General features: G+C 38.9%; 1 protein-coding gene across 3 annotated transcripts in view; it reads right to left on the bottom strand.

The window, feature by feature from the left end:
• The window catches only part of LOC149215029 (beta-galactosidase 8-like), a 459,880-nt gene that overhangs the window by 30,743 nt on the left and 410,139 nt on the right, over nucleotides 1-18,998 (bottom strand). For 2 of the 3 annotated variants that reach the window (XM_089392491.1, XM_089392492.1), the window contains exon 16: nucleotides 13,916-14,020. The exons of the other annotated variant lie outside the window; for it this stretch is intronic. In XM_089392491.1, the coding sequence (XP_089248617.1) occupies nucleotides 13,916-14,020 (105 nt within the window). The remainder of the gene's footprint in view (nucleotides 1-13,915; nucleotides 14,021-18,998) is intronic. 3 annotated transcript variants of the gene reach the window in all.

Here is an 18,998-nt window from a genome sequence, read left to right as displayed (position 1 = left end):
TCTCAAATTCAGAAGCCAACTCCCTTTTACATTTGTGAATGAGAGGGTCTGCACCTATCAGAAAGAGGTCGTCCACATAAAGTACCAGTATGAGAGGTTTATCATTTTCAATCTTAAAGTAAAGGTTTGGATCAACTTCACTTCTAGTGAATTTCAGCTTCATCAGATAGCTATCAATCTTCTCATACCAAGCTCCGGGGTGCTTGTTTCAAGCCATAGAGAACTTTCTTCAACCTGCATACATGAGATTCCCGATCATGAACCTCAAACCCCTCAGGTTGTTCCACATAGACTTCCTCTTTAATCGAACCATGCAAGAAAGCGGTCTTGACATCGATTTGATGTAGGTTCCATCCTTGCGAGCCAACAAGGGCTATGATCGAGCAGATGGTGGTGTATCAGGCAACAGGTGCAATTATCTCATCGTAATCTACACCTTCCTTTTGAGAGAGGCCTCGAGCAACAAAGCGAGCCTTGAAATTTTCTGTGCTTCCATCAGCTCCATGCTTGATTTTGTAGAGCCACTTAGAGGTGACAACCGATTTGTCGTGGGGTTAGGAACCACATCCCAGACATCATTCTTCATAATAGACTCGTATTCTTCATTCATAGCATCCTTCCATACTTGTTTCTCGCGGCTTCTTCAAATGATGAAGGCTCATTTTGAATGGTAGTGCTCATGACAATCAAGTATTCTTTATACCTGTTTGGCTTCTTGCTCTCATGGAAAGTCGCCCTTGGTGCAATATGTCTCTTGGCATCTTTGAGAGTCTCCCTAAGCCATGAGGGTATCCTCTTGGAGGTGGAGGGCTCTTGGGGAGAAGGATCAATAGGATCCATAGGTTCATCAACATCAGGCATCGTCTTGTCCTCTTTTTCACCCTGTTTTCTCGTGTTAGCTTCATTGTCTTTCCTTGGGATAGGAAGGTTGTTCTTGTTGAGGGCCATATCTTCGTCAAAGGTGACATCATGACTTATCTCAACTTCTCTTTGACCAACCACATAAATTCTATAGCCCTTACAATTTTCTCTATAGCCCACAAAGATTTCTTTTTTCCCTGATGCACCCAATTTGCTTCGTTTCTCTTTCGGCACATGAAAATATATGGGACTTCCAAAAATTGTAAAATGAGAGACATCGGGTTTCTTACCAGTGAGCATTTATTCGAGAGTCTTGGAGTCAGATGCTTGATGACGGCATCGGTTTTGAACATACACGACGATATTTGCAGCATTGGCCCATAGAAACTTCGGAAGCCCTTGATCATGAAGCATGGCACGAACAACTTCTACAATAGTACAGCCACAACATTCTGCTCGGGAGTGTATGGTGTTGTGGTCTCCCTCTTAAAGCCAGCGTCTCTGCAATAATCATGGAATTCATTTGATTCGTACTCAGTCCCATTATCAATCCTCAATATCTTAATTCTCTTCTCAGATTGGTTTTTGATCATGGCTTTGAAGTGACGAAACCAAGTGAACACTTCATCCTTCTTTTTCAAGAAGTAGATCCAAGTCTTGCGAGAATAATCATCCGTAAAGGTGAGATAATATAAGTATCCTCCCAAAGGGTTTACAGGCATCATACCAGATATGTCGGACTGGATCAACTGAAATATATCTGTGGTCTTGCTATTACTTGAGGGGAATGGTCCCCTTGTAAGTTTTCCTTCGGCACATCCCGGACATACACCTTCATGCTCTACTTTGAACTCGGGCATACTTGTCACCATCTGTCTCACATCGAGTAGAGCCTTATAATGAAGATGGGAAAACCTCCGGTGCCATAGTTCAGATTGTAGAGATGTGTCGCAAGACATGACTCCCAATGGACTTCCTCCAACTTGATACAAAGTGTCAACCCAGAACCCAAGAGTAAAAGCATCTTTAAAATTCCTTTTCCGAACACGTACCTTTCCATCGATGAATGCCACCTTGTATCTTTTGTCTTCCATTGTCGAAATGGACACGAGGTTCATCTTGAGATCAGGTACATATAGAACTTCTTGTAAATGAATCGTGTTACCTTGATTCAATTGAAGGGTAACATTCCCTACTCCCTTCATGGGATAGGTGGCATCGTCTCCAAGAATAATCTCCAAGTTTTTCTCCTTCTCTATCAGATTAGAGAGAATTTCCTTGTATTTGGTGAAGTGCCTTGAGGCACCACTATCAATTAGCCAATTCCCCAAAGTGTCCAGAGGAGAGGTAGTGGAGAGGGCTGATATAAGATAGTCTTCCTTTTGCTTATTGCTAACAACATTTGATTCTTCATACCCGGAGTTCCTTGCTTTCTTGGAGGGTTGACCATTTCCTTGATGTCCCGCATTCCTTTTTCCTTTGCCATTCCTTTGATTGTTGTTGTTGAAGTTACCCCTAGAATGTTTGTGATCATCATCATGTGATGTGTCCCTTCTATTGGGACACTCCTGTGCATAGTGGCCAAACTTATTGCAAACAAAGCACTTGCCTTTCCTTCCACCCTTGGATCCAGGATTTCCATTGAAATGCCCTTTAGACCCTGCATTATTTCTCCTTTTGGCATGAATGGAGAAAGCAGTGGGGCTGCCTCTATTAGAAGGCATTTCTTGCTCCACCATTCTTGTTTCTTCTTGAATGCGTCTCGACATCAATTCTTCAAAACCTGGAATTCGATCATTATTGAGAATAGTGGTTTTAAATATATAACACTCGGGTGGGAGTCCTCCAAGGGTAGTGATAGTAAGTTCCTAGTCAAGAATGACCTCCCCAATCGAAGCAAACACAAATGCAATAGTTGATTTTAGATTTTAAAAGCCTCTTCTCAGTCACTTGAAAACACTCAGATTCAGTAAACAAGGGTTTGAATTTTTGTCGTTTTATTCTTGAAAGTTGAAGTTTTGCTTCAATCTAGATTCTAAACAATGTTTCCCTTTCAAAATTCTAGGCAAAAATAAGATATAAACAAACTAATAGAATTATAGAGAATTATAGAAAGATTTAAGAAGCCATTTGTGTAAAAAAACTAAGAGAGAAATTAAAATACATACATGGCAACAACAATTTGGCACTTTGAATCTCTCACATTGAGCAGTGGACAAATCTCCAAATCCCCACCACAAAACTAGCAAATATTCTCCTCTAGGGCAATGGCAAACAACTATGTATCTCCACAATGTCGAATGGGAGAGAAAATTGCAGCAAATGATATTATTTTCGGCCTTTTTGGCCTCTTTATCCGCGGCCTGGGAGGACGACCGACTTTTTGGTTCGAATTCCGATAAAATCGGGCATAAAACGATTTAATCACGATTTTTTCGAGACTGAAAAAGTCTACAAAAAATTGGCCGATTAAATCATTTTGCTGAAAAAATCGCAATTTTGGGATTTAATCCCGATTTTTTGCAGACTTTTTCCATACTACGTTTAATTTTCCTATATTCTTGGACTATTTTTGTAAACAATTTTTTTAGATATTTTATAAAGAAATCATGATATTTAAATCAAGATATTTTGAGGAAAATTGTATAAATACTTCATAGATCGAAGTACAAAGGGTTGAACCCTTGGAATAAGCTATCAAGCATAATTGTATTCATCTGAAGTTTTTCTGATATTAATGAAAGGATTCTGGATTTGCCTCAAAGAAGCCAGTGTTCTTCATTGTTATTTCATTTCATATTGTAAATTTTTGCATATATTTAATTTTAAATGAAGATATCTGGGTACGATAAGGTTGTGTCAACCTGTCTGAATTTCCCTGTGAAGTTATAATAGATTAAAGAGATTAGTTTATTGGACTGTTTGTCTGAGATAAATCCTCTACATATTTAAAATGTCACTTCTTCATCAATTTAAATATATTTTTTTGGGCTATAAACATAGGTTACATGCATCTTTTCCATATGGTTAATTAAACACTGCCGGAATATTTGATAGATCATAAATTCTTTGATTTCTGCCTTACACATATTTTAAACCAAATTTCTGTCAAGAGGTAAAGAACAACCCTTTTATTATATCATGATTAATTAAGATTCAACACCTGTTTGAATTAGTTTAAAACATTGGCCATCCAAACATTAAAAAAACCAACAAAATATTTTAGATGCTCTGGCACAATTCCTAACCTAGAATTATCTTCAGAGGTACAACATCAGACTCTGATGAAAGTCTGGAAAAGATGGAGACCCTTGATAATGGATATCTTTGGGAGATATGTCAACATGTATGTAGGATGTTGATACCTACAAGAAGATGTCATGATGAAGAGCCATCTCGAAAGGTACAATTTGATTTATGTTATGTTTTGATTTCTTGAATAATATCTAGATGAGTTCATGCAGGGCTACTGGCACAAGAGTTGTAAGTACAAGTACAACTAGCATTCATGTGGTGGATGGAAATTCCTGAAAGAAACATGATGAGGAAGAAGTAGTCATATGACGAAGGTTCCAGATATGTATCAAGAAGGCCGCTTTCCATGAAGAACAGAATGACATGACAAACCAAGAAGGAAAGTGATGGATGGCTAAAGCCCTACAAGGAAGAAGTTCGATTGAAATTTCATGACATCAAGGAAATAAATTGATCAGTCGCTGAAGGACCCACAAAGAAGAAGCTGCTGATGAAAAGGAGTGTCCCTAGTTAAGAGGGAGCTTTGACAAGTCCCTAATTGAGAGGGAGCTTAGGCAAGTTCCTTGTCAGAAGGAACTTGGGTACATTCCTTTATAGGAATGGGCATGCCTTCCCTAGTTGAGAGGAAGAGACAGACACAACATTCTTGTCTTCATTTGGGAAGAAAGAATGGAGGATTGGGTAATCATCTGGCATGCGATGCATTTTGAGGATGTGTAGGGCATCCAAGATAAGAGTAGGCAAGAGGATCGTTATTCTTTGAGGGCTGGGAACCTAAGATAATAATAGTTCTAGAAGGTCATACTCAGTGAACACCCGAGTGGGTATGTACCTTGAGAGACAATGATGAAGGTGTCTATAGTCATTGGTCTCACCAACATTGTGCTCTAATATGATGAGAGATAGAGTTGTCAGTCAAGGCCTTGCTGTGGAAACAATGTTGGTTACTATGATGCTATACAGATGGGTTACCAATCCGATTCTTCTTATGAGGAATTCTTCAGATTGATAATGACCAAGTACCATTATGAATACCTCCCTAGTTAAGAGGGAGTGTTTGATATGATGAGAGATAGAGTTGTCAGTCAAGGCCTTGCTGTGGAAACAATGTTGGTTACTATGATGCTATACAGATGGGTTACCAATCCGATTCTTCTTATGAGGAATTCTTCAGATTGATAATGACCAAGTACCATTATGAATACCTCCCTAGTTAAGAGGGAGGTATTCTTTTAATTTACAATTTAATTTGATTAAAAATAAATAAAATAAATTATTTAAATTCTAAATAAGGTAATTTAATTAAAATTATAAATGAAGCAAATTAATTTAATTAAAAGTTTTTATTAAAGAAAATAAAGTTAATCCTAACTAAAATAAAAGAATCAACCTACGTATCATAAAAATTATTAAGATGACTGACTCTAAAAGAAAGGAGGAGGATGCTAGAAGGTACAAAACTGATTCCCGAAGGAGAGTCGGTGGACTTTATGCTTATAAGGGAGTCGGGGAAGACTGAGAAGGGGGAGAACTTTCCTTAGGAGTGTAGTAGTTGGAGAGAATACTGTGAAAACGAGAAGTAAGCTGGAGAGTTGGAAAAATTGAGCCTCAATCCTTGGAGTTTTGAGCACAGGGGCAGAGGACCTTAATTTTAAAGTCCTTTGGATCTGGGTACCGAAGAGGTTGAACCTAGATTGGCAGGGTGGATTCGATCGGTTTGCTAACAAGATCGAATTGGCAGCTACAACCACACCACACTAGATCAACTTCAAATTCAGTAGCTAGGTATGTAGCTGTGTATTTAATTAATTCCGCTCGAGAATTTTATGTAGCTATGTATTTAATTAATTTAGATCAAGAATTTTACTGTATGTATTGTTACTTCTTGTATTATTAGTATCAAATTGCGAACTTTTCCAAATTCAGTACCTTACAATGCCTGAGCCATAGCCTAATTTTGTTGATGATCCCTTAGAACCTATAGACCCCTTGGGTCCCCCTCCATGTGATCCTCTTGCTATAAAAAGGCCATTATGGCTTTGTAACACTTTCCAGGATGCTGAGAGACATGTTGCAAGACGAACCTTTAGGGAAAGCAAGAAGCCATATTGACATCAGGGATATGTTGTTTCTATGAGCAACATTATACAAACTGAACCATGCACATTTCAGGAAGCAGTGAAAGAACAAGTATGGAAGAATGTTATGGCCAAGGAATATGAGTCCATCATGAAGAATGATGTCTAGGAAGTGGTTTCGAGATCCAAAGGGAATTTCGTCGTGACTTCTAAATGGATATATAAAATTAAGCATGGTGTCGATGGAAGTGTTGAAAAGTACAAGGGGAGGTTCACGGCTAGAGGATTCTCCCAAAAAGGAGAGGACTATGACGAGACATTTGCGTCAGTTGCCCGATATACTACCATCTAATCTATCGTTGCTCTTGCTACTAGCCAACGATGGACACATCACTAGATGGATGTGAAGACTGCATTTCTACATGGAGTTCTCAAGGAAGAAGTATACTTGGAGCAACCACAGGGCTTTGAAGTGCATGGCAGGAAGACTCAAGTGTGCAGGTTGAAAAAAACACTTTATGGATTGAAGCAAACCCCTAGGACTTGGTATGCTCACATTGATAGCTATTTGATGAAGCTTGGATTTACGAGAAGCAATGTTGATCCGAATCTCTACTTAAGGTCGACCAAGGTATGCCCCTGATTTTGGTATTATATGTTGATGATTTATTCCTGACTGGTGGAGAGCCACTTATTCTCCAGTGTAAGAGGGAATTGGCCTCTAAATTTTAGATAAAAGGCCTTGGTTTGATGCACTATTTCTTGGGCTTAGAGGTGTGGCAGAGACCTGGCGAGATTTTCCTTTCTCAAGGGAAATATGTTGTCAACTGCTGGAAAGATTTGGAATGGTAGAATGAAAGTCCATGGCCACATTGATGGAGATGAATTTCAAGAATTTATGTGGTGAAGCCGTAGGAGTTAATTTGGAAAATCCCTCTAAGTACTGAAAGTTGATTGGGGCATCGATGTTGTTAGTGAACACTAGACCAAACATATGTTTTGCTATCAACACTCCGAGTTAATTTATGGTGGAGCCACTACATGCACATTGGGTTGCTGCTAAGCATGTGTTGAGATACCTACATGGAACTATCAATCTTGAATTGAGATATACTGTCGAGAATGTGAGACTTCATGGATACACTAATGTTGATTGGTTCGGAAATGTTGTTGACAGGAAGAGCACATCAGGGTGCTATTTTAGTTTGGGGTCTACCATGATATCTTGGATGAGTAGGAAGCAAAATTTTGTTGCCCTTAGTATGAACAAATATGAATACATTGCTGCTAGCATGGCTAGCTATGAGGCAGTATGGTTGAGGAAGCTCTTTGGAGAGCTATTTGAGCAAGTACTAGATACAACTGTGATATATTACGACAAAAAGAGTGGGATCCAACTTTCAGAGAATCATGTGTTCCACGATAGGTCCAAGCACATTGAGATCAAATATCACTATATCCGAGATATGGTGCAGAGAGGAGCTGTAAGACTCCATCACATTTCGATTGATGAGTAGATAAATGACATTCTTACCAAGCCTTTGCCGAAGGGGAAGTTCTTGGTCTTTAGAGAGCAAGCTTGGATTGGTGGAGGTGACCCTTCTGGGAAGTGGTCACGACTGATTGAGAACAATGAGCTAAGCTCTTCCTCCCTGTTGAGCTGCAAGGAGGGGAATGGAGCTAGGGAGCTCCTGGGGTTGAGGGAACTCATGGACAATATGCTGGTTGTGATCCTTACCTCTCATGGTAAGTGGTATCTCCTCGAAGTGATAGGATGCAGGTGTTATACCACTTGATTCTTGAGGATCAAGGTGGGAAGATCAATAGAGAATAGGATGGTTGTGATCCTTACCTCTCATGGTAAGTGTTATCCTACCTATTGTCATTGGATATAGGGTGGAAAATTAATCTCCCCTATGATGATTCTTCTTCTTTAGATCGAGACATCATTGTTCAACAGATGACCTGAGATGAGCATAGATGAGACGAGATATGATATGATGCAGCGATGATTAAATAGGTACATCTGAGATGAGACTTATGATGCAGTCGGAAATTCCTCCTTAGCTGAGAGGCAATGTTGAAATTGGCAGCTATGGGAGAAATTTACCCATTTCGAAGCCCAACAAACCCTAAGGAGACCCCACTTTCCCTTGGAAAAATTAAATTTGCACATGAGAAAATATTATTTTTAAAGTGGAACCAAGTCACCTCAAAAATTACAAGTCGTCCTAAAGGAGAGATTCGACCACTTAGACCTCATATAAATACACCTCACTTGGAAGCATTATTACACACATCATTTCATCTTCTATTGGTTCGATATGGTCAGAAATTGCAGGGTCCCAGTTCACATGTGCGAAGAGAAGAGAGAGAAATCTGTTGGCCAAGTTTGTCTTTTGTTTTGGCACCTTTGACCAGTGTTGACTTTGTGTGATTTGACTTGGTTTTCGAATCTGTTCTTGAAGTCTGAATTCTGGAGAGAGAAGACCAAAATTTTCTAGGCACTTTGACCAATGTTGACTGTAGATTTGAAGCTACGGTTTTTGCAGGGTTGACTTTGACTGACCAATTTTTGAGGCAGATTTGTAGACTGTTTTAACTGGGTTTGACCAAGCAAGGAAAACTGAGTTTGTTGCTACTTTGACCAAATTGTTTGGATCTGATTTGACTGTTGACTTTGGACTGGTCGGTGTTGCGTTGACTATTGTTGACATTGACTTTGATAGGGCTAGAAAATTGCAGAATTATTGTTTGACTAGATTTGACTATATTGCTCATTTTTGATTGGATATTTATTATTGATTGGGATATTCAAGGCTTTGACCTCTCACTGGTTATTGGATGTACTTGGAGTCTTGGACTATGTATCTCTGCTGAACAATTGATGAACATTTAATAGAAGAAGTGATTGTTACAACATAGAAGATTAAAAAATTAACAGATAGGTGATCTTGATTCTCAATGCTCTTTCCTTCACCAAAGCTTTGATACCATGTTGATTTTTTTTCTAGGTTTAAGGAGAGTAGAGCAATTTTATATCTGATATCTACTTCCAATGATACATTTTTAACTTCTTAGAACATTCCAATCATCAAGCAGTTATACTTAGAAAATTTCAACCATTAATTTCAGTAGAGCAGTAGAGATCATATTGAAAAAAAATGAGACAAGAGATACCAAAATTACTCTAGGAAATCCACACTCTAAGGGGAAAAGCCCAACAACCTTTCCTTATGAGTGAATGTCCAATTCAACCAATTTGTACATCAAAATATTCTAGTCAAAGGTCAACCATTGACCACATTAAATGCCAAGTCAAACTGTCAAAAGAGAGAGAAAGTCAACGATCTGCTCACAAGTCTATGCCTAGTCAAGGGGCCAAATTTCGGCTTGCAATCAACTACTCAAAGGGACGAATTTCAGCCTGCAACTCCACAGTCAAACTTCGGTCAAACTAAAAGGTTTGACCTACTGTCAACCCTCGGTTAACGCTCAAATTGAGAGACAAAAATTAGCCAACAAATAGTCAAAGATCTAAAGAATATCCAGTCTCCAATCCACAGTCAAAGATTCAATCAAATAGAGAATCAAGCCAAGTAAACATAAGTCAACAAAAGTCAAACATAAACTCAATTCGTTGGTCAAAGTCTCGTTCCTCTCCTTCATATGTGTGAGCAAATTTCCTTCCTAGAACAGGTCAAATGAGTGAGTGATGTGATGCCCAAATGGAGTGCAACGAATACCACTATATAGTAGTCTCATCAAGGGGGGTTTTAACCATGGTTCAAACCTCTTCAAGTGGTGGGGCTGACCTGCCCAATTGAGGCCGACTTGGACAACTAGGAATCAAGTTAATTCTCCTTGGCTTTGGATGATGAAAAGGCCGACTGAAGCTACAATTTTTCAACATGTAGATCTCCCGATAGAGGTATGGATAGTGCTAGGAAGGCCATGACTATGCTTTTAAAATGCTCCCATTAGGAGCATTTTTGGCAATTTTGGAGGCACACTCCCTAGATCACTCCATAAATGCCCTTGCTTAGGACATGCTTCCAAGCTAGGAGTGTGGCCTAGGAGGGCACTATCAATATCATTGGTTTAAAACTTTAAACCAAAGGGAAAAACCAATAAAAACCTTAGAAAAAATGTACTATCCCTCAAGGAAGGTTTAAACATATGAAACCCTAAAAAAATTGCGCTAGCCTTGAAGGAAAGTTTAAGCATTTTAAAAGTAGTCCGTAAAATTCAATTACACAATTAAAAGCCTTCATAAAGTCTCAAAATGTTCACCTTGATAAGCTCAAGTGAAAGAGAGGTAGCAATTTGTAATATTCTTATGCTAAAATATGCTAACACAACTGATAAAAATATTAAAATTTTACTTGAACACATTTTGTCAAACACTTTGTGGGAAAGCCTTTCCTCGAACAATTTGTAATTAAAGCAGTAAACACTTACAAAAAAAAATATTTCAAGGGCACAACCAAAATTTTATTAACTTGATCGGAGCGTTTACATGCAAAATATCAATTTGTGACCTATAACCCCACTCCAACAAAAAGTTGGATCCACTCGGCAATCAAGGATGATGATCTTAGTCCACTAAAAATGTACTCGGCCCACAAGTAAATCAGCCCAACATAAACTTGATAACTCGTCCCCAACAAAGGATGTATTCGTCCTCCATGATCACTGAGCATTTAGGTCCCCAACACTTAGCAATTCGGCCTCCAAGAAACTTAGTGATTCGACCTCCAAGAAACTTCGTGATTCGGCCTCCAAGGATATTAAGCAATTCGGCCTCCAAGAAACTTAGAGATTCAACCTCCAAGGATATTAAGCAATTCAGCCTCCAATTATGGGCAACTCGACCTCTAGAAATAGGAATCAATTCATCCCTCTTGTAATGATGAATTTGACCTCCAAGGTGATAACTCGACCTTCAATAATCAATCTCTACAAATAGTGAATTTAGCCCCCAACATTCGATCTCCATAATTGATGAATTCAACCTACAAAGGATGAACTCGACCTCCATAAAATTAGTGGACTAATGCAAGAGGAATTTGACCAACGAAAGGAATTTGACCCTCAAGATGAATTCGACCCTCCATGTTGAATTCGACCCTATGGTCGGTCTTCATAATGTACTTTTTGGTCACTTGATGCAATGATATTTATCATTGTAAAGCATATTTATAAATTCTTGAGTCAAAATCCCATTGCGACTTTTAAAAGATGTAAATTTGAATTTTTGAAATGAAATTTTTGGCTCTAAAAGTGAAAATCACCTTCCCTCCAATTCAAGTCAGCCCTAGCCAAGAGACATGTCCATTCACCCTAGACAGAGTAGTATATAAAGGCACCTTGAGCTCCTCATTTGGGCAATTCGCGTTCCTCTCTAAAGACAGTTTTTGGGCAAGTTAGCGAAGGACAAAGAAAGACGAAGAAGAAGGCCTGTATTTTGTCTCTCCTATCTCTCTCTAGCAACTTGCATTCTGAAGGAATCTCTCTCTGTGATTCGTAGTTTCTGGGGGCTGAAATTTTCTAGGTTACTGGGGCAACTGCTGTAGGGCCAAATTTCTAGGTAACTGGCTATTTTAGGAGGGGCGAAATTCTGGAAGTGCAGGATCAAGAACAAAGTGCAAGATCAGTTTTAGTGACTTGACTTGGAGGAGAAGACCATGTTTGACTGTAGGTCTAGGAGTGCCTTTTATTGAACAAGAAGAATTTCTCTATTGAAAAGGTTGTTGGGTTTTTCCCTGTAGTGGGTCTTCCCTGGGTAAATCTTGTCTATCTTTTTTGCATTGGGATCTCTCCTATTCTATTGTTCTTTATTGTTGAATTTCTAAAGTATAATTGTTGAATGATATATTGGCATAAGTTAAAAAGAAGATCTGAATCAAAAGTAATTATTAGAATTTCAGAAATATTTTGCTGACACTAATTGCACTAGAAAGTCCACACGAGATCAGAGCTTTGGTCAAAGGAAGGAACATTGAGATTACTTTTGTAGAAATCCTAGAAAGATCATTTTATTAAAGTCCTCCTTACATTGGCATATATGGATTCCTCCATGAAATCCAAAAACAAGTTAGAGGGAGCATCAAACTTCAGAGCTTGGAAAGTCAGGATAGATCTTATTCTTGCGAAGAACAAAGTGTTGGATATTGTGACAGGGAAGACTACTGATGCAACAGGAAAGGAGAAGTTCAAGGAAGATGACATTATTGCCATGAGTCTAATAGTGGACTCCATTAGAGATCATATCATTCCCTACATTGCAAAGCACGATACCTCCAAGAAGATGTGTGATGCCCTAATAAATCTCTACATTATCAAGAATGTTGGTCAGTCCATGAGTTTAAGGAATGAGCTCCAAAATACAAAGATGACTAATGATGACATTGTGGCTTCATACTTCATGAGGATTTAGCAAAAAAGAGATCAAATTCAAGCTATTGGAGAATCAATTCCCGGTCAAGAACTTGTGTCTACAACCCTTTATGGTCTCCCTAGATCACGGGATGCATTTGCAGTAGGCATACGCAGTTGGAAAGAGGCTCCTTCATTTGAGCAATTATGGACATCATGTACTCAAGAAGAAGCAAGATTGATGCCTAAAGATCATAAAGATGAAGAAGTTCGAGCCCTTGTAGCTCGCTTCAAGAACAAGGAAAAGAAGTTTGGACTTCAACATAAGAAGCCAAGAAAGGCACCTTCTTCCTCTAAGAAGAATAAAGACTTATCAAAGATATAATGCTATGGTTGTCAAGAATATGGACATTTCAAGAGAAATTGTACTAATATGGCTAACAAGAAAAGAAAAGGGAAACAAAATGCTTCCACAACGTAAGTTGAAGAAGATGAAAAACCAAAGAAGACCAAGGGTGAAAAATATTTTTTCTACAACTCTGCTTTGGTAGGTTCCTTTGCAGAAGATGATGAAAGGTGGCTAGTATATAGTGGAGCATCACGACACATGATATGAGAGCGTGGGAATCTTTCAAACATGATAGAGAAGAAGTTGTCTCAAAGGGTTGAACTGGGAGACAATAACAACTATGAAGTCAAAGGAGATGGAAAGGTATCCATAGAGATGGAATTTGGTAACCACTTAAATCTCAAATGGAACCAACACAAAACCCAAATTCTGCAATAAAGAGAAATATAAACCAGCACTAGGGTATCCGAACTCTTGAAGAGAAATCTAGTTCTAGCATGCCTTGAAATGTTCTTGTTGTGACCTCACTTATGTATTTGTTTTGTGTCTCTTTCTTTAGCTATGCAAAAAGATCTTTTTCTGGAATGTATATATAGGAGATACTTAGGCACTCCTACAATATATTTACATTGGATACACTCTTTTTACTTCCATTGACCTACCTTTATGGTCATTCATTGGACATTAATAAAATTAAAGCTTTTATTAAACATTAATCATCATTCTTCAATTAATTAAACGTCGAATCTCATCAAGTACACTATATCTAATTATTTTTATCATTCTAATGTTTAAAATTTGCTGACCAACTCAATTAAAATGTTTTGATCCTTAAAATGTTCCTTACAATTATCTTCAAGATGCATTTCTAAACATACCGTTCCTTAGATGAGGCTTAGAATAACATAAGAGGAATAGTAGATTCACATTACATTACCTTGTACCATGTCAACATATGAGGAAGAGTAAATTCACATTAATGATTACATATTACCTTGTACCATGTCAGCGGTGGATTAGGAGTTGATAAAGATGTCCAATTCACTCTAACAAAACCAATATCAGAATAGATGGCTGACATTTCTCCAAATAAGCCAATCTGCGTAGCTCCATATAACAAATAAAGTTAAAATAAAGAAAACAATAGGCCAATGACCTGCTTTTTTAAGTAGTAGTTAGAAAACACATATTGTAAACATTTCTCTTTATGAAAACAAATATACAATGTTGTATCACATACCTTCTCTGTTTTTTCCATCTTTTTGTTATTCAAGCATTTGCTTAGAAAATTTATAACATCAGATTCTAGAAATAACTAGCTTAATTGAAAATGATCCAGAATAAGAATGTGTCTATCACTTGTATAATATAACAAACAAAATAAACTTATTCATTTCCCAAATGATAATACAATATGATGATTAATGATGTTGATCAATTATTTAAGAGTTTATTATTGACAATCATCTTCATTATATGTGAAGGACAATTTTTTGTGAAGAAGGTCAATTGATCCTCCCCTCCTCCTACTAAGATATTATGTTGTCTTAGATCCTCCCCTTCCTTGATCCTTGTTTCCTGACAACCTAATGGTTCCTTTACCCATTAAGTCTAACAAAAAAAGACTCACATTGATCGGTATCTCCATGCCCATTCTCACCATCACCCATCTCAGAAATCAACTATTCTCAAAACTTTCATCTCTTCAGCCCTTAAAATATCCTACCCCTCAATTCCTTCCTTCAGAAAGAGCCCACCTTTTCCAAGCCTTCAGAGCCAACGACTACTCATCTCAAATTCGTAAAGCCTTTCATGATGTTTCCAATTCCAAAGCCTGCTCTATGTCCCCCATGTTAGTTTTTGATAGCATCGGATGTGCACTAGCTATGATAACTGGTGGAGAGGCTAAGGCACATGAGTTCTAAAGAACCCAAAAACCATTTGGTGAAATTCTACTTGGATTTTATTTTATTAAAATAATTAATATTTTTAATGGGGTTCCTAAGTCTAAACTTAGGAAAATTAAAGTATTAATGGGTATTAATCAAAATATGGGTGACAATGTTCTAGAAAGTGGATCAAGTCAAGTTTTAATCTTCGCCGTTGATTAGAGACTTAATCTCGGCCGTTAAAGTCTCAATGAGAAAAGTATAAGAAGGAGGCTTGGGGTTCATTTAGAAAGACACACAGAGAGAACGAACTGATCTAGAGTTCAATTTCAGGGGCTAGGAAGCTGAGAAATTCGAACTAAGTGATCATTCTGTAGTAGAGGGGCAGGGATAGTTTGAGAACACTAGGCAGAGAGGTAGAGAGCCACTAGTGGATACAACGCAACACCTAGAGGGACTGACATTGTGCCAGTCTGGGCCCATGCTGTTGATTTGGGGTAGCATCAGATGTGCTTTAGCCATGAAAATTGGTGGAGAGGCTAAAGCACATGAGATCTCTAAGACCTAGAAATGGTTTGGACAGATTATACCTGGTTTGGGAGATATTAAAATAATTAATATTTTTAATGGAGTTCCTAAGTCTAAACTTCGTAAAAATAAAATATTAATGGGTATTAATATAAAACTGGGTTAGAAGGTTCCAAAAGCCATGGATCAAGTCAAATCTAATCTTAGCCGTTGATTAGAGATTTAATCTCGGCCATTGATGGACCAATGGGAAAAGTATAAGAAGAGGCTTGAGGGTCAGTTGGAGAACACACTGAGGGAGACCAGTTAGTTTGATTTATGGAGCAGGGCTAGCTGAGAAATTCAAACTAGTGGTTTGGAAAGTAGCAGGAGGCAACAATACGAAACAGAGAGTCGGGAACAGCACCAGAAGTCCAACGCAAAGGTTGGAGGGGCAGACGTAGAGCCTCTTAGGCAGATACAGAGGCAGCAAAATGCGCAGTCACTGGAGGGCTTGCGTGGGTGACGCAGAGAGGTAGGAGCTGACGCAAAGGGTCTGGGAGCTACGCGGAGGTCAGCTAGCCTGACGCTGGGACTAGGAGAGGTGTTGGAGAATTTTCTCTCTGTTGGGTAAGCCAGTTTGGCACCCAGTTGTAATGAAGAATTCCTAAATAATAAAATCCTCCCTTGCTGCGCTGGTTTTCCCACATTGGGTGTTTTTCTGGGACTATTGTCCAAAATATCTGTGTCGATGTGTTGATTCTTGTGCATGTGTTTGTTTCTATATTATGGTGTGATATCTACAACATAATTTATTTTAATGTTTATTGAAGGATTTTCATAAGTAACTTGTTGGGAAATAAGTAGGTAAAATAAATCAGTTGTTGCAGTGATAGAATTTTCACATGGTATCAAAGGAAGTAATCAGGGACAGGAAGGAAAAATCAATTATGGGTCGAGACCATGATGCAGAGGCATCTATGTCAAGAGACTCCCACAGATTTTTAGAAAATTGCACAAGAGAAAGTGATTTCGATTTCTCTATGTTGGCTTCCAGGTTGGAAGAAGTGGCTTGTGTGACTAGCTCTACCTCATCAGAGGTATGGTGTATAGACAGTGGAGCCTCTTGGCATATGACGAGAATCCATGAATGTTTCTCAGATTATCAGCAGGAGAAGATGAACTTTCAGATCACCATGGGGAACAAGGCAGAGTGTACTCTAGTAGGGAGGGGTACCATAGTTTTTCAAACAGAAACGAGAGAGCGGTTCTATGCTACCAGTGTGCTTCATGTACCAGGATTGGGGATGAACTTACTTTCCATGTCGCAACTTCAAGGCAAAGGCTATGACATTTTCTTCATCAAGGAGAAAGTATACGTCAAACACCCGAGCTGGAAAACGAAAGTGCAAAACAGGATCAAAAGTAACAGGTTGTACAGACTACAACTAGAATCACCAATGGCACTAATAGGTAGTCATGGAGACAAGGATTTGAACAAACTATGGCACAAAAGAATGGGACATTTTCACCATGGGGCTCTGAGAATTCTCAAGAGCACTATGATAGGAGTTCCAGATCTTAGTACGGAACGAGATGATGTATGTAAAGGATGTGCTCTAGGAAAGTATGCCAAAGCAACATTTCCTAGAAGTAAAAACAGGGCCAAAAGTGTACTAGGATTGATACACTCAGATATCTGCGGACCCATGTCCACTAAAGCTCTTAGTGGTGATAAGTACTTCCTCACCTTCATTGATGACCACTCAAGGAAAACTTGGATTTATTTTCTGAAAACTAAGGACGAAGTTTTCTGTTGATTCAAAGAGTTCAAGGCTCTGGTGGAGAATCTGACTGTGAAGAAAATAAAAGTTTTGCGCTTAGATAATGGTGGAGAGTATGTCGATAAGGACTTCACTGATTTTTGCGCTAAGGAGGGCATCAGAAGAGAGTGGACAACTCTTACAATCCGTAGCAGAATGGAGTAGAAGGAAGGAAGAACAAGACTATTGTAGAAGTAGCTAGGGCCATGATGTATGATTAGGATATGCCAAAATTCCTGTGGGCAGAACCATGCAACACAATAGTCTATGTTTAGAATAGAACTCCTCATCAGGCATTGGGCAAGATTACTCCAGAGAAAGTTTTCACAGGGAAGATGACTGAAGTCAGTCATTTCAGGATATTTGGGAGCTTAGCATATTGCCGCATACCTGAGGAAAAGAGAAAGAAGCTGGATAAAACTGTAAAGAAAGGATATCTAGTGGGATATAGCAAGAATACTAAGGCATATAGAATCTATCTTCTAGGGAGCAAGAAGGTAGTAGTTCGACGAGATGTGAAGTTCATGGAGGACAGAGCTTTCAGAAAATCTCGAGAAATGCCTTCCAAAGAGCAGTTCAAAGAGGAACCATTGGTCAAACCTCTTCAACCAACGAAAGAAAAGAATTCTTCCTCGGGTCAGGAAGAATCACAGGATGAGGAGGAGCTAACAGAAGCACTTGCTGGAAAAGGAAGAACGAGCAAGGAATTTTGTCAGATTCTGCGAGATGCAGAGGACTTCATCGGTGCGCCAAGGAACAATAGGAGGGAGCGAAAACAACCAAATAGATATCAGGCATTAGTAGCTTAGGATGGGGAGCCTGCCAATTTTTAGGAGGCAGCTCAACATTAGGTTTGTCTAGATGTGATGGTAGAGGAGTACAACTCCATAATGGTGAACTATGTCTGGGAGGTAGTGCCAAGGCCTCAAGACAGATCAGTGGTAGGTTCGAGATGGATCTACAAGATCAAATACGCTGCAGATGACAATGTTGAGAAATACAAAGCTAGGTTCGTGGCTAAGGGGTATGCTCAGAAGGAAGGAACTGACTACGAAGAGACCTTTGCCCCGATAGCCGGGTATACATCTATTAGAACTGTGATATCTCTTACAACATAGAGGGGGTGGGAAATTCATCAGATGGATGTCAAAACGACATTTCTGAACGGAGTGATAGAAGAAGAGGTATACATTGAACAACCAGAGGGCTTTGATACACATGAGAAGATGTCTCATGTATGCAGATTGAAGAAAGCCTTGTATGGGCTGAAACAGGCACCTAGAGCATGGTATGGTCGAATCGATGGCTACTTGTAGAAAATGGGATTTGTCAAGAGTGACGCAGATCCAAATCTCTACTATCTGGTTGTAGAGAATGAGCCTCTAATCTTAGTATTATATGTGGATGATCTCTTCCTGATAGGATCATCCATGCTCATCGGGGACTGCAAGAAGAATCTAGCCACGAAATTCGACATGAAGGATTTGGGACGAATGCATTATTTCCTGGGGTTGGAAGTTTGGCAACAAAAGGGGGAGATCTTCCTTGGGCAAAGGATATATGCTACAAAAATCTTGAAGAGATTCAGGATGGAAGACTGTAGACCCATGGCTACTCCAATGATCACCAATTGGAATAAGATCGATGCATCAAAAGACAAGGATGTTGATTCCGCCTTTACAAGCAACTCATAGGGTCCTTGATGTATTTGGTCAATACCAGGTCAGACATTTGCTACGCTGTCAACACCCTCAGTCAGTTCATGGTGGTGCCAAAGAGGGTGCATTGGGCAGTAGCAAAACATGTTCTCAGTTATTTATACGAAATAGTCGATTATGGACTCTTGTACATCAAGAGT

This window comes from Pinus tabuliformis, chromosome 1_1 (assembly GCF_031772625.1).
Source record: "Pinus tabuliformis cultivar Carrire ecotype Pingquan chromosome 1_1, CPIR1, whole genome shotgun sequence".
NCBI lineage: Eukaryota > Viridiplantae > Streptophyta > Pinopsida > Pinales > Pinaceae > Pinus > Pinus tabuliformis.
Note: the sequence above shows the minus strand (reverse complement) of the source record. Positions and strands in the feature narration are given on the sequence as shown.